The sequence below is a fragment of the Danio rerio genome, chromosome 6, assembly GCF_049306965.1.
Source record: "Danio rerio strain Tuebingen ecotype United States chromosome 6, GRCz12tu, whole genome shotgun sequence".
NCBI classification, from domain to species: Eukaryota; Metazoa; Chordata; class Actinopteri; order Cypriniformes; family Danionidae; genus Danio; species Danio rerio.
In genome coordinates this window covers 57,088,480-57,110,000 of record NC_133181.1, presented here as the reverse complement: position 1 = coordinate 57,110,000, position 21,521 = coordinate 57,088,480, and the positions used below count along the sequence as shown (strand labels likewise).

The 21,521-nt window shown below is 36.5% G+C and overlaps 1 protein-coding gene across 9 annotated transcripts in view; it reads right to left on the bottom strand.

Annotated features, from left to right (window-relative positions):
• Positions 1-21,521, bottom strand: part of anks1ab (ankyrin repeat and sterile alpha motif domain containing 1Ab) — an 80,482-nt gene that overhangs the window by 20,475 nt on the left and 38,486 nt on the right. For 8 of the 9 annotated variants that reach the window (XM_073954740.1, XM_073954739.1, XM_073954742.1 and 5 more), the window contains 6 exons: positions 14,407-14,522; positions 10,272-10,370; positions 9,814-9,960; positions 9,626-9,733; positions 5,670-5,840; positions 2,316-2,444 (listed from right to left, as the gene is read on the bottom strand). In XM_073954740.1, coding sequence (XP_073810841.1) covers positions 2,316-2,444; positions 5,670-5,840; positions 9,626-9,733; positions 9,814-9,960; positions 10,272-10,370; positions 14,407-14,522 — 770 coding nt within the window. Of the gene's footprint in view, positions 1-2,315; positions 2,445-5,669; positions 5,841-9,625; positions 9,734-9,813; positions 9,961-10,271; positions 10,371-14,406; positions 16,156-21,521 lie in introns of those variants that run through there. The other variant, XM_073954743.1, reaches the window with a different exon arrangement.

Sequence of the window (21,521 nt, the reverse complement as noted above, 5' to 3'; positions counted from 1 at the left end):
CCACCCATCCATCCGTCCATCTCTCCATCCATCCATCCATCCAATATTTTCATCCATCCATCCAATATTATCAATGATCCATCTATCCATCTGTCCATCCGTCCATCCATCCATCCATCCATCCATCTAATATTTTCATCCATCCATCCAATATTATCAATGATCCATCTATCCATCTGTCCATCCGTCCGTCCATCCATCCATCCATCCATCCATCCATCCATCTAATATTTTCATCCATCCATCCAATCTTATCAATGATCCATCTATCCATCTGTCCATCCGTCCATCCATCCATCCATCCATCCATCTAATATTTTCATCCATCCATCCAATCTTATCAATGATCCATCTATCCATCTGTCCATCCGTCCGTCCATCCATCCATCCATCCATCCATCCATCCATCCATCCATCCATCCATCCATCCTTCATTTCCATTCATCCCTCCAGGCATCTAGAAACATTTTGTAACATTATAAATATATAAACGTACAGCTACGTTGCTGCATAGTACTTTCTCAATTTCATCCCATGACTCACATTTTTAAAAATAACAATGATGGTTCAAAAGAGCACTTTAATTTTTAATGCGCCGCTCATTAATGGATGTTTTATTTATTTAAATCTAGACTTCCTCTGGTTTTGATCTTCATGACCTGAATCACAGTCCTTTTGACAGTCCTTTCAGGGTTTGAGCTGTACTGGTTAGTGCTCATGTTCTGCCAAAACTGAGGTGCATTACACATAAACAATGGGTGCGTCTCAATTAGCTCCCTAGTTATATACACTCAAAAAATGATGTTTCCTGTTTGTTCAAACTTCTTATTTACTATAAGCTGAAACAACACAATATCATAGTTCACCCAAAACTGAAAAATATGTCACAACTTGTCTGTTAAAGACTAAGAAGTCTGTTAAAAGCAAAAGAAGATATTTTGAAAAATGCTAAAAGCCAGTAACCATTGACTTCTATAGTATTTATACTAAGGAAGTCAATAGCCCCTTTCACACATACAGCAATTTTCCGGAAAGGTTGTATGTGTGAACAGGTCCTTATTGAAAATACCGGTAAATTCGTTCTGGCTATTTTCCGGAAAGAGAAGTTGTAACATTACCGGCAATTTGCCGGAATGCTGCGCTGTGTGAATGCAGAAGGAAGATTCCCGTAATAAGCGCGTGCACGTCTAGAACGTGCTGACGTGAGGCGTCTGCTTTAGCCAATCACAACAGTCAGACGCATTTACGTCCACGCGGTTTGTGAGGATAAAAGTCTTTGAATATTTTTCCAGACACATTTAGCTGCTAGAAGTTAGTCAGATCACGTTTATATGTTTTTCTTTATGCCAACTGTGTAAATAATCATCAATGAGATGCTTATGATAAGCCGTTGTTTGTTTACCTTCAAGCTTTGCGTGCGCCTGTGAGCGCCTGCACACGCACATATTATGAACATCTCGACATGTGAAAGTGATCCTGCGAAAGTTGTTCACAATATTGATCATCCACAGAGTCTGTAATTTAGTCAAATGTTTACAAATACAAGCGCAGCCGTTTAAAGCTCATTTGTGGTGAATGATGTCAGAATTTACCGGTATTTTGGAATGGATGTGTGAATGCTCTTTTCCGGAAAATTTCCGTAACGTCCTCGCCTGTGTGAACAGCGCTTTTTTGAATATACCGGTAAAGTCGTTCCGGAAATTTTCCGGATATTTACCGGTATCACTGTGTGAAAGGGGCTAATTACAGGTTTCAACATTTTTCAAAATACCTTCTTATGTGTTTTTGGTGTCAGAAAAAAAGGTTTGACACCACTTTAGGGTGTGTAAATATTGAGCAAATGTTTAGTTTTTGGGTGAAGCATCTCTTTAAGCATAAATAAATATAGCTAAAATACTTTTCTACCTTACAATATTTGTCTTGTTTCTAGTCCAAATATCTAAACATTCTTAAATCAAAAAGCTTTTTCGAGACATTGGGCTCTTTTTTAATATCCAGGAGCAAAGTGCAAAGCGCAGGGTGCAAAAGCATTAAGGGTGTGTCCACTCTGTAAAATCCGCTTTGCGCTGCAGTGCATGGTTTAACAGGCCTGAGCTTATTCTCTTAATGAGTTACAGGTGTGTTTTGAGAATAAAGCAATCAGAGTCTCATCTTCCATTCCCTTTAAGAGTCAGTTGCGTCACACCAAAGAGCATTTGCTATTTATTAAACTGGAGCACCCGGAGGAAACCCACAACAACACAGGGAGAACATGCACACTCCACACAGAAATGCCAACTGATCCTTTTTTGCTTTACAGTGTAGAGCAGACTTACTCTGGCCTCATAAACGCAGGATTCGGTGATAAGCTTCTCAGGATGATGGTGCCAGGCGGAGACAGTGGTGTATGTGTGAGATTGGCTGGTAGGGCGATTCTGACGTGAGTGTCGATCTGCATGACGATCCTAAAGAAAAACACAACAAATCAGTCTCAAACACACACAGAAAATGCAGTATATACAGTTGAAGTCAGAATTAATAGCCCCCCTGTTAATTTTTTTGTCCCCAATTTCAGGTTAATAGGGAGAAAAAAAATTTCAGCACATTTCTAAACATAATAGTTTTAATAACTCATCTCTAATACCTGATTTATTTTATCTTTGCTATGATGCCAGTAAATAATATTTGACTAGATATTTTTCAATACACTTCTATACAGCTTAAAGTGACATTTAAAGGCTTAACTAGGTTTATTAGATTAGGTTAGGGTAATTAGGCAAGTTGCCGTGTAACAATGGTTTGTTCAGTAGACTATTGAAAACAATATTGCTTAAGGGGGCTAATAATATTGACCTTAAAATAGATTTAAAATTTTTAATCTGCCTTTATTCTACCCGAAATAAAACAAAATAAGACTTTCTCCAGAAGAAAAAAAATTATAGGAAATAATGTGAAAAATTCCCTTGCTCTGTTAAACATAATTTGGGAAATATTTGAAAAAGGAAAAAAAATTCACAGGCGGGTTAGTAATTTTGACTTTAACTGCATGAAAAAAAATATAGAAAATACAAAATACCATATGACTATGTTCAAAGTGGAGACTCTTTTCATGGTATTTGCAGCATTTTTGTATTGTCCCTCCATAAATTTCAAAGCATAACGAGTTTAAATTATTTAAAAAATTGCCTTATTTAAAAACGGTATCAATTATTCATGTTCTGTGGCGTTCAGAGGTGTGACTGTGCCCCATGGTAACAGACATCCGCTTTTAAATGAGTATAAAAATAAATTCCCTATAAAAAATGTCATAGCAATTGCAACAAATTTTCTCGAGAGAAATTCCTGTAATTACTAGGAAGTACTAAAATGTGTTTCATGGAAAGTTGTTATTTAGTATATAAAGGAGAACTACAGACACAAAACATGACCTGAAATGATTAATAAAATAATATAATATAATATAATATAATATAATATAATATAATATAATATAATATAATATAATATAATATAATATAATATAATATAATATAATATAATATAATATAATATAAAATAAAATAATACAATATAATATAATATAATATAATATAATATAATATAATATAATATAATATAATATAATATAATATAATATAATATAATATAAAATAACAAAATATAATATAACAAAATATAATATAATATAATATAATATCACAAAATTTAATATAATATAATATAACAAAATTTTATATAATATAATACAATATAATATAATATAATATAATATAATATAATATAATATAATATAATATAATATAATATAATATAATATGATATAATATAATATAATATAATATAATATAATATAATATAAAATAAAATAATACAATATAATATAATATAATATAATATAATATAATATAATATAATATAATATAAAATAATATAATATAATATAATATAACAAAATATAATATAACAAAATATAATATAATATAATATAATATAATATCACAAAATTTTATATAATATAATATAACAAAATTTTATATAATATAATACAATATAATATAATATAATATAATATAATATAATATAATATAATATAATATAATATAATATAATATAATATAACAAAATTTAATATAATATAATATAACAAAATATAATATAATATAATATAATATAATATAATATAATATAATATAATATAACAAAATTTAATATAATATAATATAATATAACAAAATTTAATATAATATAATACAATATAATATAATATAATATAATATAATATGATATAATATAATATAATATAATATAATATAATATAATATAATATAATATAATATAATATAATATAATATGATATAATATAATATAATATAATATAATATAATATAATATAATATAATATAACAAAATTTAATATAATATAATATAACAAAATATAATATAATATAATATAATATAATATAACAAAATTTAATATAATATAATATAACAAAATTTAATATAATATAATACAATATAATATAATATAATATAATATAATATAATATGATATAATATAATATAATATAATATAATATAATATAATATAATACAATACAATATAATATAATATAATATAATATAATATAATATAATATGATATGATATGATATGATATGATATGATACGATACGATACGATACGATACGATACGATACGATACAATATAATATAATATAATATAATATAATATAATATAATATAATATAATATAATATAATATAATATAATATTTTGCTGCAACCTATCACTGGGAAACATCCATACATACTCATTCAAAGGAGCAAAGGCTACCTGATCAACATTGCATTCATTACAAAAATCCCTTGCAATCTGGACACAGTCACCGCATGCTTGTGATGCGGTACAATCCGTAAACTCCACACATTAAAATAACGGCTTGGTATTTATAATGTAAAATAGTGATGATATTTAATTATTGATCATGGGCCACAAATAAAATTATCAGGATAATAAAACAATTAATCGTGCCGCCCTAGCGGTGATTGTGCAAAAATCTCTTTCATAAGGGGTTTAAACACAGTTGTGTGGCAGCAGTCTTTGAGTATAACCAGCTGGTAAAATGTATTAATTTAATGATAGATAATCACTCTTGATAAAAACAGTCTGCAGAAACAGTTTGATTGACATTCTCCCTTTGTACGTGTCATCAGACCATCTCTCCCTCATTTGAATAGGATGTTAGTCTTGTTTTTGAATCTGTCACTATGCTGACACACAGGCATTTGTAGCTCCACCCTCTTTTTAAAAGAGCACAATCTCATTTGAATTTAAAGCGACAGTCACTAAAATGCCAAAATTAGGATCAAAGCCTTAAGGGTCAGAGAGTTATACAACATTATTTTCAGGGTATTTCGAGTTGAAACTTCACAAACACACTCAGAGACTTATTTTGCATCTTGTAAAAAGGGGCATAATTTGATGCACTTCAGAAGAAAAAACATTATTATTATTACTTTAATACATCAGTGCATAAATATATTCAAATTTCAGAATGTTATTTTTCCTCTGCAATGCAGAAGTGCTTACACATGGTTTACAGTGTGAATCAGAGAATGACTCACTTGTGATTCATGCAGCTTGAAAGAAGTTATTATAATCACAGTGATTTTAGTCACAGATGTACTCACATGTGAGCGTGACCTTTCACCGAAGGAGCGAAGGGAGATACTGCCGTCCTGATCCAAAGCTCTGCTCTTCCTGCCTGCCTCTCCGAGCGGAAGTAACATGTCCATGGAGCGACTGGTGTATGGATCCATATAGCTGAGCGGTGATGCATTCTGAGACAGCAGGTCCTGAATCTGATAAGCACAAATACTTTTCTTTACTATATTATATGCAAATTATATGCAAATTTACCATTCTTTACTATACTATACTATACTATACTATACTATACTATACTATACTATACTATACTATACTATACTATATACAAACACTACACTGTCTTTTTTTATTTGCATGCATATTTGTATCTTTGTTGCTTGCTATATATTTTCATGTACAGTTAAGTCAAAATATTATTATTATTATTATTATTATTATTATTATTTATTTTTTAAGTATTCCCCAAATTATGTTTAACAGAGCAAGGAATTTTTCCCAGTATGTCTCATAATATTTTTTCCTCTGGAGGAAGTCATGTTTGTTTTATTTTGGCAGGAATAAAAGCAGTTTTGAATTTTTTAAAACCATTTTAAGGTCAAAATTATTAGCCCCTTTCATTCATTCATTAATTCATTTTCAACTGCTTTTCCGGGGCCAGGTCACGGGGGCAGCAGTCATAGGAGAGAACCCCAGACACTTTCTCCAGCTCCTCCGGGGGGATCCCCAGGCGTTCCCAGGTCAACCACGAGACATAGTCCCTCCAACGTTTCCTGGGCCTTCCCCGAGGCCTCCCCTAGGCAGGCGTGCAGGAGACATCAGAAACAGATGCCCGAGCTATCTCAGCTGGCTTCTCTCAATGTAGAGGAGCAGCGGCTCTACTCCGAGCTCCTCCCGGGTATCAGAGCTCCTCACCCTATCTATAAGGGTGCGCCCTGCCACCCTGCGAAAGAAACTCATTTCAGCTGCTTGTATCCGAGATCTTGTCCTTTCGGTCATGACCCAAAGCCCATGACCAAAGAAGAGAGAAGGAACGTAGATTGATTGGTAAATCGAGAGCTTTGCCTTTTGGCTCAGCTTCTTCTTTACCACAATGGACTGGTACACTGACCACATTACTGCTGCCGCTGCACCAATCCAGAGATGGCAAACCACCAGGTTGGTGGAAAGTCCTTACCCCGGGTGGAGGAGTTCAAGTATCTTGAGCTTCTATTCACGAGGGAAGGATGGAACGTGAGATTGACAGGCGTATTATTAGCCCCTTTAAGCAATATTTGTTTTCAATAGTCTACAGAACAAACCATCGTTATACAATAACTTGCCTAATTACCCTAACCTGCCTAGTTAAACTAATTAACCTAGTTAAGCCTTTAAATGTCACTTTAAGCTGTATAGAAGTGTCTTGAAATATGTCTAGTAAAATATTATTTACTGTCATCATGGCAAAGATAAAATAAATTAGTTATTAGAAATGAGTTAATAAAACTATTATGTTTAGAAACAGAAACAGAAATTCGGAAAAAAAAAACATACAGGGGGTCTAATAATTCTGACTTCAACTGTATATATTGAAATTCATTATTGAATATGTTTTTCTTTTATACTACAGGACTGTTAAATGCTTGATTCTGATTGGCTGATGAACATTCTAAGGCAGGGGTGGCCAACCCTGTTCCTGGAGAGCCACCTTCCTGCAGATTTCAGTTGCTACCCATATCAAACACACCTGAACCAATTAATTAGGACCTGAACACCACGTAATAATTACAGGCAGGTGTGTTTGATATGGGTTGCAACTGAAATCTGCAGGAAGGTGGCTCTCCAGGAACAGGGTTGGCCACCCCTGTTCTAAGGCATGCCGTTATTTTCAGATAAACGCACAACTAAAGTAGTTCCAGCAGGTTTTGAGCACATTACAGCTTCATATCACTACGCTGAATGATTTCAGTTATTTCACAGCTACAAAAGAAAAAAAAATCACTTCAAAACACAACAGAAAGCTTTGGATGAGATGTGTAAGAAGCTAGTTGAAGACACAGGAGCAGTTTGAGGACAAAAGCCTGACAAATGGGTTAAAATACAAAGTCTGAACAGCGGCATCAGGTGTGGAAACTGTATTTTAGGCAGAATACAGGGCTTCTGCAGGCTTCATCAAGTCAAATTAAGACTTTTTAAGACCCTTTTAAGACCATAAAGAATGAAATTTCAGACTTATACAGAGTTAAGATTTTTTTCTAATGGCCCGCTATTACCATGAGTAATCATGTCATTGTTTTTAGTTTTTTTTTCTCTGATTAGGGAAATTAATTTAGGTAATTTGTTGTAAAAATATCTAACAGCTGTTTAGAGCTGTATCTCTTTGCAATAAAAGAACTCAGGTCACACTTATTTTGATGGTCTGTTTGTTGAAATTAAGTTACATTGTATATACATGCCAACTAATTCTCAATATATTATTAGTAGACTGTTAGGTTAGGGTTAGTGTAAGTTGACAAGTACTTGCAAAGTTTGTTATAGTCAGTTCAATGCCTGTTAAAGGAGCAGTATCAGCAGATATTAAGCAGACAGTCTACTAATACTCAAATGGACCATCAAAATAAAGTGTAACCAAAAAGAAGGTTTTATTGAAATGCATTGTTGGTCATTGGATGGATGTCGGCCCAAATTGAGTAGCTTCACTTGGACAGAGAAAAATTAAGACCTGTTTAAAACTATTTAGGACCTACAACACAATATGTCACTGAATTTAAGATTTTTTTTAAGGCCTAAAATTTAGGTTTTGGAATATAAGACATTTTAAGACTTTTCAAGACCCAGCGCACACCCTGAGAATAATACAAAACAAAATCAGGCTTGTGTGTCACCATCCTGCACTTTGTCTCCATTCCCCTAGAGGTCCCCGTGTTCCCCTCTGCCTTTGTTCTTCCTCGTGTCTTCTTGTTTACTTAATGCTTGTTTATGCAAAATGCTTTTGCACCGCAGCAACCTGCGAAACTTAACGCATGACCCATTCGCGTGCGAATGAATGGAAGTCCATGAGAGGAAAAGCCCAGTGTGATCGCAGCTTTATTGTTTTGTGTTTTCTCCCCTCATGGAGTTTTCTTTACATGTTTATTATACTGTTAGAATATTTTGTAAAACCTCATTCTGAAAAGAACCTAAGTTGTCTGTTTTGCTACCTCATTTTTGAGAAGAATCTAAGTTGACCATAAATATATACCAAAATATACCAAAAATAAATCATTGTTTTCTGGATTTCCTCTTGGATTGCTTTCATTTGGGTCCAACACAACCCCCCCTGTGGCTCCGTGGTTTACAGACCGGTCTCCATACCAGAGACCCAGGTTTAAGACCTGTCCGTGACATTGTGAACAGTGATTGTAAAGCAGTTGCCTTTTTTAATGTATTGCTATTTGTATTGATTTAATATTTAAAATATAAAGATTTATATTATTGTAGAAATATCCTAAACTGCAAAAAAATGCTTTTCTTACTTTGAGTTTTTGTCTTGTTTTAAGTTCAAATATCAAAAAAATCTAATCAAGAAGCATTTTTTATAGACAAGTAAAAAAAAAAGTCATATTTTAAGAAATAAGAAGTCAAAATCAAGTGAGTCTTTCCTTAAAACAAGCTAAAATATTAGCTTGCTTACCCTAATTGACAGATTCCTTAGCTTGTTTTAAGGAAAAACTCACCTAATTTTCACACATTATTTCTGAAAACGAGACAATATATAATTTTTTTTTACTTGTCTACAAAATGCTTGATTAAAAAAATTTATATTTGAACAAGAAACTACCAAGAAAAGCATTTTTCCCCCCAAAGTAAACAGGGACTAAGCCTGCAAATTATTAGTCTTTGGCTAGAAGCCTATATGTGGTGCATTAGCTACTTGAACATTTTGCAGTTTTATATAGCACCTGTTAAATATACTTACTAATAAATAACAAAATAATAAATGCACAGACTTTTTTATCACCTTAAGCTGGGAAAAACGGTTTGTTTTCGAAGGTGCTTCTTCATACGGTCGCTCTGCTATCGAGGCTATGATCCTTTTTCTGTGACCAAGAAGGCCAATTTTTAACACCTGCACATAGAAATGATGGTCAGTGTACACGTTATGCATCTACTCCCTGGTAAAAAGACCAGCATTAATAGCGTTTTTACATTAACAATTTCGAGTTCCCACAGATTCTTCACACATTCCAGCGTGCGGTACCCGCTAGACAAGAAGTTGTGCAGATACTCTCCGAGTCCAAGACTTTCCAGCCAAGAGTACAGAGAGGTGCTGCCGTCACATCCCAGAGCTTTCACCTGCAACAGCAGTAAAACGCCATCGCAAAATAAATTGCATTGCATAGCATTTATAATTCACTTTGAGGAAAGCCAAGAAAGACATCTGGACACTTAAGCCACACTTAAAATGTCAGAAAGTGATTGCATTAGATTACAAAATATTAACAAAGAAGCTTTTCTCTGGGACATTTGCTATTACTTTTAACCAGCTGGTCCCAAGGTCATTTTAAGTGGATCAAATGTGAGGTTAAAGAGAGTGCTTTAAAAATAAAAGCCACTTGGTTTGACATGTAGTATCCGAATACTGTTTGGGGACTGAAACATGGTACCTTTGGAAGGCTTTTTGCTGCATGAAGGATTTTCTTTCTGTGGCCTGGATCGGTGATGCCAATTTCGTGAAGGTCCTCGTCTTCCATCACGTTACTCCCCTGAACATATGCACACACACATTTGTGCCTTACTTAAATCGACAAGAACAGCATGAAAGTAACAGCAGTGGTAGTTTGTTATAACTGTTTCAGGGACACCCAGTACCCAGTGAAAACATTTAGTCAGTGTCTTGCAAAGAAGAGACCAAAAACAGTTTGAGTATTTGCATTGTTTCTATCTTACATTTCTTCGAGATTTCTAATGATCATTCATTCGTTTTCTTCTCAGCTTAGTCCCTTTATTATTCAGGGGTCACTTATATTTCGGTTTTGGAATATAAGATATTTTACATCCTGCACTTTGTCTCCATTCCCCTAGAGGTCCCCGTGTTCCCCTCTGCCTTTGTGCTTCCTCGTGTCTTCTTGTTTACTTAATTTTGATCACCTGTGACTTGTTCCAGTCAGTGTATTTAAGTTGTCAATTTGTCTGTGTTCCTCACTTGGTTTTTGAGTCATCCCTGGTGAACTTGCCTAGCGTTCCCAGCTACATCTAGTATTTTCCTTGTTGCTGGCTGCCTTAAGCTACGGTCACACTACAGTTTGTGTGTGCGAAATTCTATCGTACGGCGCTGCAAGAAGGGGCGGGATTAAACAAGATTATTAGACATTAAAAAAAGCGAGCGATTGCTCCATGTTTTAAATTTCTGTCCAGAGTGGTCATGTTTTGACCCTCGATTGGTCTCACGCAGTCAAGTGATGCGATTTCGCAGGTCAGAGTTCACCAAGCTTAAACTTTGCACCGCAGGAAACTGCGAAACAACGCATGACCCCACGTTTCCGGTCTGACCCATTCGCGTGCGTATCAATGGAAGTCTATGAGAGGAAAAGCCCAGTGTGACCGCAGCTTTATTGTCTTGTGTTTTCCCCCCTCGTGGAGTTTTCTTTACATGTTTATTATTGACCTTATTCTTCGCAGACGAGCGGTCGCTGCCATTTGAATCTTTTTGGCACGAGACTTCTGGTCTCATTCACTTCCATTCATTTTTAGACATTAAAAACTGCTCGTTTCGCTGTTTGATGTTGCAATTTGATATTTCCTTGTTATATTATTCTACTTGGTCTGTATAGTCATGCAAACATTTGTTTGTAGAGCAAGTAGTTTGACCGTTTTTTGCCGTTTATTATTCCTAGTCATTTCTCCCATAGGCGACTGAAACGTAAGTTCTAAGACAATCGCGAAAACAGGCGCACTTCCGCATGTTAGAATAAGGTCAATACTGTTAGAATATTTTGTAAAACCTCATTCTGAAAAGAACCTAAGTTGTCTGTTTTGCTACCTTATTTTTTAGAAGAATCTAAGTTGACCATGAATATATACCAAAATATACCAAAAATAAATCATTGTTTTCTGGATTTCCTCTTGGATTGCTTTCGTTTGGGTCCAACACAACTCCCACTGTGGCTCGGTGGTTTACACACCGGTCTCCACACCAGAGACCCAGGTTTGACCACAGCGGAATGAACCGCCAACTTATCCATATGTTACATATGTTTTATATTATCATATGTTATACATAGCGGATGCCCTTTCAGCTGCAACCCATCACTGGGGACCATCATACACACTCATCCACACACATACACTATGGAAAATTTAGCCTACCCAGTTCACCTATACCACATGTATTTGGACTTGTGGGGGAAACCAGAGCACCCGGAGGAAACCCACGCCAACATGGGAAGAACATGCAAACTCCACACAGAAATGCCAACTGACTTAGTCGGGGCTCAAACCAGCAACCTTCTTGCTGTGAGGCGATTGTGTTACCCACTGCGCCACCGTGCTGCCCCAATTTCTAATTAAAATATTGTAACTTAGACCACTTATTTTCTGGAAATGACAATTGGTCATAATAATAAATGTTTTTAGCAAACTAAGTTTGAGAGGAGTATGTCATACCGGTGTCATACCGGACACCGGTATGATTGACAAGGTGCTGATTTCTCATCTACAATTAATAGTTAGCCAATTAGATCCATTGACTTGACCAATTAATCCAAACTCACTATAAGTAGCCCAGCTAAAAATACTCCTTTATCTTCGTTTTCTGAAGAAACCCTCCATCCACCCCATCTCCACCTATCTTTCTTTACTACAGGGAGCTCTCGAAAACTACCTGACCTTGTACTCCCTTTACATGCTCAATCGACCAGGTGGGAGCCCTGGGCTCAATTATTTCCAAGCTCACGGTTCTCTCCCGGGACAGCATGCCGAACCTGCTGACATTTGCCAAACAATATCTAAGTGTGAACTGTTAAATTTGTTGTGTTTTAATTGATGTGAAATTACAAAATATGAATCTTTAAGCCTTTCAGAAAGTTTAAACTGTTTTTTTTACTGTTTTTTTTATACCGAAGATTTCAACATTTCTGTTTGAAGTTAGGAAGAAGTTTCATCAATAGTTTACAGTATAAAACAAAAAATCTGTTTTAGTCAGCTACAAATACGGTTAATTGAGAAACTGAAAATTTCCAAAGGGTCTCTTCATTATTTTTTTAACCTGTTTATACACATTTATAGCTGTATATAGCGAAATAAGCTGCAAATATAAACATGCACATTCATAAAAATTTACACTTTTATAGTTTCTACTATTGAACAGCATCTCATTAAAGGTGAAAAGATTTTAAGTGCTTAAAATGGCTTATAGCATGTCAAACTGCAAGACAACACTGCCATTTCATGTCTTTGCCTTGTATTTTGAATGACTGAAACTTTTATTTAAAATAAACAACTTAAATATGGGCAGCACGGTGGCGCAGTGGGTAGCACAATCGCCTCACAGCTTGCTGGTTCGAGCTCCGACTTAGTTGGCGTTTCTGTGTGGAGTTTGCATGTTCTCCCTGTTCGCGTTGGTTTCCTCTGGGTGCTCCGGATTCCCCACAAGTTCAAAAACAGGTGAATTGTGTAGGCTAAATTGTCCTTAGTGTATGTGTGTGAATGAGTGTGTATGGATGTTTCCCAGTGATGGGTTGCAGATGGAAGGGCATCTGCTGCGTAAAACATATGCTGGATATGTTGACGGTTCATTCCACTGTGGCGAACCCTGATTAATAAAGGGACTAAGCTGAAAAGAAAAAGAATGAATGAATGAATAATTCCAATATGAAATGTTGTGTTTTAATATGAATCGGAGAATCCAAATAAAACTGAACACAAGAAACCTACAATGAGAACACTATAAAAACAGCTTAAAATCTTTATGTCTGTTTCTCCTTTGTTTTTACTTGTATTACATATCTACAAATAAAACTGTTCAGTTTTAACATGAAACAAGAGAATCCAGATCAAATAAATCTACAATAAAACAGCTTAAACTGTTTATACAGTTGAAGTCAGAATTATTAGCCCCCCCCCCCCCCCTCCCCCCCCCCCCATTGAATTTTTTTTCTTTTTTAAATATGTCCCAAATATTGTTTAACAGAGGAAGGAAATTTTCACAGTATGTCTGATAATATTTTTTCTTCTGGAGAAAGTCATATTTGTTTTATTTAGGCTAGAATAAAAGCAGTTTTAAATTTTTTAAACACCATTTTAAGGACAAAATTATTAGCCCCTTTAAGCGAATTTTTTTCGATAGTCAAAAGAACAAACCATCGTTATGTAATAACTTGTCTAATTACCCTAACCTGCCTAGTTAACCTAATTAACCTAGTTAAGCCTTTAACTGTCCGTTTAAGCTGTATAGAAGTGTCTTGAAAAATATCTAGTAAAATATTATGTACTGTCATCATGGCAAAGATCAAATAAATCAGTTATCAGAGATGAGTTATTAAAATGATTATGCTTAGAAATGTTTTGAAAAAACCCTCCGTTAAACAGAAAATGGGGAAAATAATAAACAGGGGGGCGAATAATTCTGACCTCAACTGTCTCTGTTTTTCCTTTTTTACTTGCAAAAAAATATAGACATAAATGAAAGTGTTCAATGAACTGAATCCTATTTAGGGTCTTTTCATGTTGGAAATACAGAAACTCACCACATCTCCGACCAACCTGCTGTGTCAATCAATCCAGAGCACAAAAGCCACTCACCATGTAGCGCAGCTCGTCGAAGCCATTGAGCACCAGTTTGCTCTCGTACTGAGGAAAGCCCACGTGTTCCAGCCACTCCCCCACCGACTGCTCCAGCACGCGGCTCCCAGCTGCATCTGCCGATAAAGGATGGCGTTTGAGCAGCGAAAAACCGTTTAGTCTGTAGCAGCGGCACTCGGAGGCCGAGATGTGGCACTGCCACATCATCTTTGGCCAGCAGAGCTGAGGGCAGCAGCAGCAACAGCAAGGCAGTGTCCAGGCTTGAGCGACGGGCCTCCGCTAGACGCAGGGCCCCTAGATTTACAGACTAAACTAGTGATGGAGAATCCTCCAAAAGCCCTCACTGTGGTGGAGATGAGGGCCAAGGCTGAATGGGGTATGGAGGTAGACCTTGGCAGGTAGTCCTTTAAAGAAGACTGTCAAGTAAGGGAGTCAGTTAATCGGGACAATTTGGCGTTGCTCTTCAAAAAAGAGAGCAAACGAAGCAACTTTTCTGAGTTAAACAACAGTGCTGAGGGTCATCAGCACGTTGCTCCAACAGGAGTATAATAAAAGTTCAACAAGAGCTTTTGGCTTGCAGCAAAATATATAGAGATCTACAAGAAACTACTAGGAAGTTTGGCAGAAAGTGCGCACTGCTTTACCAACATGCTCCGTGGCTATGCAACAAACATTTCTCAACACAAAGTTCGATAAAACAGACCTGTCTTCGAAATTGGAAGTAAAACCATTTAGCAGGAGCGGTTGGAGATTAATGCCAACGAGTTCATTACAATAGAGTCATGGACCCTCGAGCCAAGCAGCTCGACTCATTGATCAACAGTCCACCACAATGCCAGTTCTTCAACACCAGATGCCAGCTCGTCCTTTGAAAGATCTTCACGGCATGTTTCCCCATTCCACCCTTCCCGTTGATAAGTTGTGGATGAAGAACTCCTCCCTCCACCGGTCGGACCACTTCCCCAAGCACTCCCTGATCTGGTAGAGTTCTGGTAATCCAAGTACTCCTGGTCCGTCCAATCTTAAATGCACCTCGCCGTGCTAACATACCCGAACGGAGGGCACCATCGGAATGAAGTAAACCCAAGTCTTGATCCAGTGGAAACAATGGAAAATAAAGCTCTTGGTTCCCCTGCTCTGGTGGCTTCGTTCCTCTAGAAAGCGTTCCTAATGATCCTTCGGCCCCAATCGGGCAGCCTTCTAGTCACGGTAATCCAAGGACTTCTGGTCCTAGATGCACCTCACCGGGTTAACATACCAGAACGGAGTGCGCCATCAAAACGAGGAACAGCCAAGCCTTGATCCAACAGAAATAAGGTGAGCTCCAGCAATGGACAGATAACCCCTTGAGAAAGCCCTGTTGATGGCACGGTCCCTCTTGTTGCAGCCCAGCCCCCTGCTCCGGTCGCTCCGTTCCTCTTGCAGACGTTCCTAAGGGTCTTGTGCTCGGGGGCAAGGATTGCTGCATCCCTGATCTGGGAACGTTCAGTCACAGCGGCAGCTGCATTCAGCGCTCACAAAGCAAAACATCCAGATGACATAGTGCTCCTCCAGAAAGCCATCGGTAGCGCATCGCCTCCACGCCTGCAGCTGGGAATCACCTTAAAGACATCTTATGCGCTCAGTTCAGCTGTGCATCGTGTCCACTCACCGTTTCCAGCTTTCTTTCCTGTCTGACTTGCTTTTTCCCGTCAGTTTTCATTGACAGAGTCCTTTCGGAGAGCTCTGCAGGGCTGCCATATGCCGTCTGACGCTGAGACCCGCTGCACGGCATATACGCTCTGTTCGTTCCCAAACCCCCCTCCCTCTCGTTTCTATGCCTCTCTATCTGTCTCTCACACACACACACACACTCTCTCTCTCTCTCTCTCTCTGTGGCGATCAATCCCCCCCACCCCCTTTCTCTCTCTGCCCCTCTATCTATTCCCCGCTCCCCGTACTGATTAAAATTGCACGCAGGCTCTCTGATCTTGCTGGTGCAGAAAGGACACCATGAGAAAAAGGAACAAGAGACAAACCCGAACCACACACTACTGTTCCAGGATCAGCCAGAGGATTGAGGAGGCGGGTGGAGGGGGGTCCAAACAGGTTGCTCTAACCCTGCACCCCACAACCCCATCCCTATCCCCTCCGCACTTAAGTGCTTGCAGAGCCTCTGCACTCTCTCTATGAAAAATTAAATCGCAGCCAAGCCACATACCACGGTAAATCATCAGAGGAATTAAATTCATGAATGTGTCACTGTACCGGTGCGGAAAGAGAGAGAGACGGGGGGGGGGGGGGGGGGGGGGGCTGGTTGCTGGAGCTGCATGTTAAACGTTAAGTCAGCGAAATGCACCGTGCACATGCCGCACTTAACATAATCCCACCCGTGCCCACCTACATATTGGACACATCCGAGTCCAATTGTCAGAATTCAGGTTTTGCCAGACGTGATCAAACCGTAGCATTCGCGTCTGCAGACGATGCCGAGCGCATTTTTTCTGTAGCGTGATGTGGTCTAATTCAGTGTCACACATGAGTGCCGCTTCATGCATGCATGTAGGGCATTATATCTGCATGCAGCTGAGAGCCGGGGAAATCATACGAACTGTCAGCCTGCCAGAGCGTTATTCACATCCATGCTGACACTGAATCAGATGTAAAGTGCATCCAAACATGAGCGCATTTAAAAGGATGCTCACTTCTGAAGGAGGTGTAACTATCAGTGTGCTTCTTTTAGCGAATGCAAAATGACCAGCAAAATTAGGGAAATCGCTAACAATTCGGCAAAAAGGAGCCAACCATTTTAGCAAATCCTCTATAATGAATTTTGACATGATTATCATGGGTACTTTAATAAGCTGCTATGGTTTTTGAAATGAATCATGTTTACGGTTGCTGTGGCAGAGGCAAAAATGCTGTGAATTTGTTCATTTCCTTCTAATTTGTGTTAGCTGTTTTATGTCAGTTAGTTTATTGGTTTGTTAGTTAGTTAGTTAGTTAGTTAGTTAGTTAGTTAGTAGAAGAGTAATCACCACCACTGTATTTCTGCTTTCAGTTAGTTTAGTTTAGTTAGTTTTGACTTTATTTTTAAATTTATCTTGATTAGTCAGTTACTAGTCTCGTTCTGAAAACGTAGCCCTATATACATTTCTGGAGATCGTGAATTATGTAGCCAGAAGTACGTTTGGCTGCATTTCGTCTTTAAAATGAATGCTATGGGGCGGTATGACGTTGTTCCTTTTGCGATTTCCAATTGACCGCTTACCTCCGTATAAACGGTTTTCCTGCTGTTATCAGTTTGTCCAGTGGCTCGCAGTGTACATTGGCGAACTTGACATGCAGAGTTGACCGTGATGATGGGGTTTGAGTTCGGCGAACGGTTCCAGAGAGCGGGTAAGACAAAAACAGAAGCCAAAAAAATAAAATAAACAAGTAAATAACAGGGTGAGAATGTGGTAAAATCTGAAAATGTGGTAAAAATCAGGCCAGGGCTTTTGTTTTTCTGGATTGCTTTTTTAAACACTGTTCGTTGGGTTTAGGGAAGTGGATGGATGGGTCAATCTGTGCTTTTTAAAACACTATCGGTTGGGTTTAGGGATGGAGGAGGGTGGGTCAGTTGATTGCTTTTCAAAACACTTGGTTTGGTTTCAGTCGGTCAGTCAGTCAGTCAGTCGACAGCGCTCTCTGGTGGATTTACGTGAGAACAGCAAGAGAAAAATTAGAGATCTCAAAAGGACTACACAGCAGCCTCTGGTAGATTTACAAAAAATAAAAAACTGCAAAAATGTAGCTTCTGGGATGGATTTGGTGCTCTCCAGAAATGTATATAGTAGTACGTAATCAGAATGAGCCTGTCATGACTGTGTTTGTCCACAAGATGCCACTGTAGTTCGCCAGCTACTCCCAGCGAACTACAGTGGCTTAAGAACTACATTTCCATACATTCTTTAGCGCACACACCCATCTGTCATCTACACTGATTTGCAACCACAGCTGTCTCCGTTCTCCGTTGATTACCTGGACTATATATATTCAGTCATTCATCCTTGTTTGTCAGTTGGTCGTTGTCGTCTTTATTGGTATGTGTTCCTGATCCTGCTTTGTATTTTGTCTTAGTTGTCAAAGTCTGGTTCGAGTTTTATACTGTTTGAGTCCTCGTTTGTTTGTTACTTTGTACTTTTTGTAGTTTTTGTCACTTTCACTGCACAATCGTCATTAAAAACTGCACTTGGATTCTACACCTGTTTTTTGTTCCTGTTTTGATTCCGTACCGTGACAGAGCCTGGATTGGTTTTGAACACATAGCTGGACTGTTTTGCTTTGTTCTTTTATTTTTATTTGGCAACAATCGCTATTTATTTCATTCATTTATTAACTTTATTCTCTATTTCATATATTAATAATTTTCTATATATTATTTTGTTGAATAAATAATTATATTTTTGCTTTTTGGTTTTCATTGTTTGCCTTTTGACATAAATGTTACCACTCTTTCAAAGGCGGACTTAACCAGTAAGGGAGCTAAGCAGCTGCTTAGGGTCCTGGGAAATTAGGGGGCCCCGATTTAATGCCAAGAAGCCTATATTAATCATTTAGCTTTTTTATTAATTTTCTATCATATGTTGTAAAATCAGTCTATAACCATTAAGATTTTAATGTTATTACCTCTATTCAAAACCAGGGGCCTCTATGAATAGCTGACCATTGCTTCTATTCCTAATCACAAATATGGCTAATTAACTGTACATAATTAGTTTGTGACCCAGAGAAAAATAATATCTATGTAGAAAGAGAATGTTTTGAGTTTCAATGCTAGGGTTCCATACCTGCAATTGCTTTTTAGGGCCCCAAAATCTTTAAGAGCGCCCCTGTTCTCATCCCCCTTTACCAACAAACAGCTAACAGTACTATATATATTACCTTTATATTACTCATTTACACAGCAACATTATCTAAATTTCACTAAACACACATATATGTATAGAGCTATGGAAAAACTTAAGAGACCTCTTTAAAATTCTCAGTTTCTATGGACTTAATTTTATGTTGTGTTTCAGGTCTGTTTTGTTTCTCCTGAAAACTAATGATGATTTTTTTTATTAAACTGAAATGTAATTATTATCAATTACAGTTTTTTTTTAAATAACCATAAGGTGCATGTTTTCAGACATGTTTATATAAATTTTTATACAAACATGATGTTAACTTAAAAAGATTTAAGACACTAACATTTAGTGGAATAACCATTATTTTCAATTAGAAAACAAATGAAAACATCTGTTATTGCTTTAAATGACAATATTTCTAAAATATATACAAATTATTATCAACCTTTAATCAAAAATCAACATTTTACAACAATGCAGACAAACCAGGCTCATTCTGAAAATGTACCCTTATATACATTTCTGAAGATCGCGAAATACATCCCAGGAGGTGTATTTTTTCCAGTTTTGTTTCCGCGAATCCACCAGAGGCCGCTGTGTGCACTTTTTGAAACCTCTAATTTCTTTTGCAAGTGCTATTCGTGCCTACTGTTGTCACGTAAATCCACCAGAGGCCGCTGTGTTCGCTTTGTGAGATCTCAAATTTCTCTTGTGAGTGCCATTTGCGCCTGGTGTTCTTGTGTAAATTCACCAGAGGCTGCTGTCGACTGACCCACTGACCAATCAACTGACCCACCCTCCTCCTTCCCAAAACCCAACCGATAGTGTTTTAAAAAGCACAGATTGACCCGTCCGCCCACTTCCCTAAACCCAACGAACAGTGTTTTAAAAAGCAATCCAGAAAAACAAAAGCCCTCGCCTGATTTTTACCACGTTTTCATATTTTACCACATTCTCACCCGGTTATTTACTTGATTGTTTTATTTTATTTTATTTTTTGGCTTTATTTTTTGTCTTACCTGCTTTCTAGAACCGTTCTTCACCTCTCTGCATTTTAAGTCCACCAATATACATGGTGTATATACAATCTATATTGTCTGACTTCAATATTTTGCACCTCCTCTCAAGAGCTCTTTAACTTTTCCAATAATAAGCAGGCTTTAATAATGGCCTAGAGTAATGTGTTGTGAATCTGAGACGTGATGAAATCCTATCTTTCAGTAAACACAGCATTCTCTTCTCCAACAACTGCAAACATCCTGACAAGTGTCTCATTGACTCCTATGAGGATTTTAAGGACAGAACAATAGAGCTGTCTGATCCTTTAAGATGTTTCTTTCCTGTAAAATGTCTAAATAATTGTATCTCTCCTAGAAAAGTCCATTAAAATATAGTGCCCTCACTCCATATATAGCAACCACCTTGGGAGTCTCCACTCAAGAAGAAAAGAATATTAAGTCCTAATTACTGAGTATGGGTGCGATGGCCACAGTAAATGGATCGTGATCTCATCTCTTTAAAGTAGGCCCTCGGCGCCCATTGTGTACCGGAGGGTGTCTGTGTCAAAATATCAGGTACAAAAATATCAGACACAGACCAAATTGGGGTGAAAAGTGAGAGCGTGTGCTTGAGGATGAAAACCGCTGGTTGTTAAAGACGGCAATAGTTCTGACTCGAGGGATGATTCAGCTGAGGCAAAGCTTTGTGAAAGCAACCCTTTGAGGATATACTGTTGTTTAGTCATGTACAATGAACAAATAAATAACGTTTATAAACAGGCATATTAAATCAGGAATAAAATAAAATAAAATATTTTTAAATGCATTACTAAATACCTTATGCTTACATAAAATAAAATAAAAACAAATAAAATGAAATAAAATAAAACAAAATAAAATAAAAGTAAATTAAAATAAAATAATGTAAATGCATTATTAAATACTTATTGCTTAAACAAAATAAAATAAAGACAAATAAAATAAAATAAATTATTTTTAAACACATTACTACATACCTAATGCTTAAATAAAATAAAATAAAATTAAGTAAAATAAAATATTTAAAATGGATTATTAAACACATTGCGTGAATAAAATAGTCAAATAAAATAAAATATTTTTAAATCCATTACTAAATACCTAATGCTTAAATGAAATAAAATAAAATAAATTAAAATAAAATATTTGAATGCATTATTAAATACATATTGCTTTAATAAAATAAAATAAAGTCAAATAAAATAAA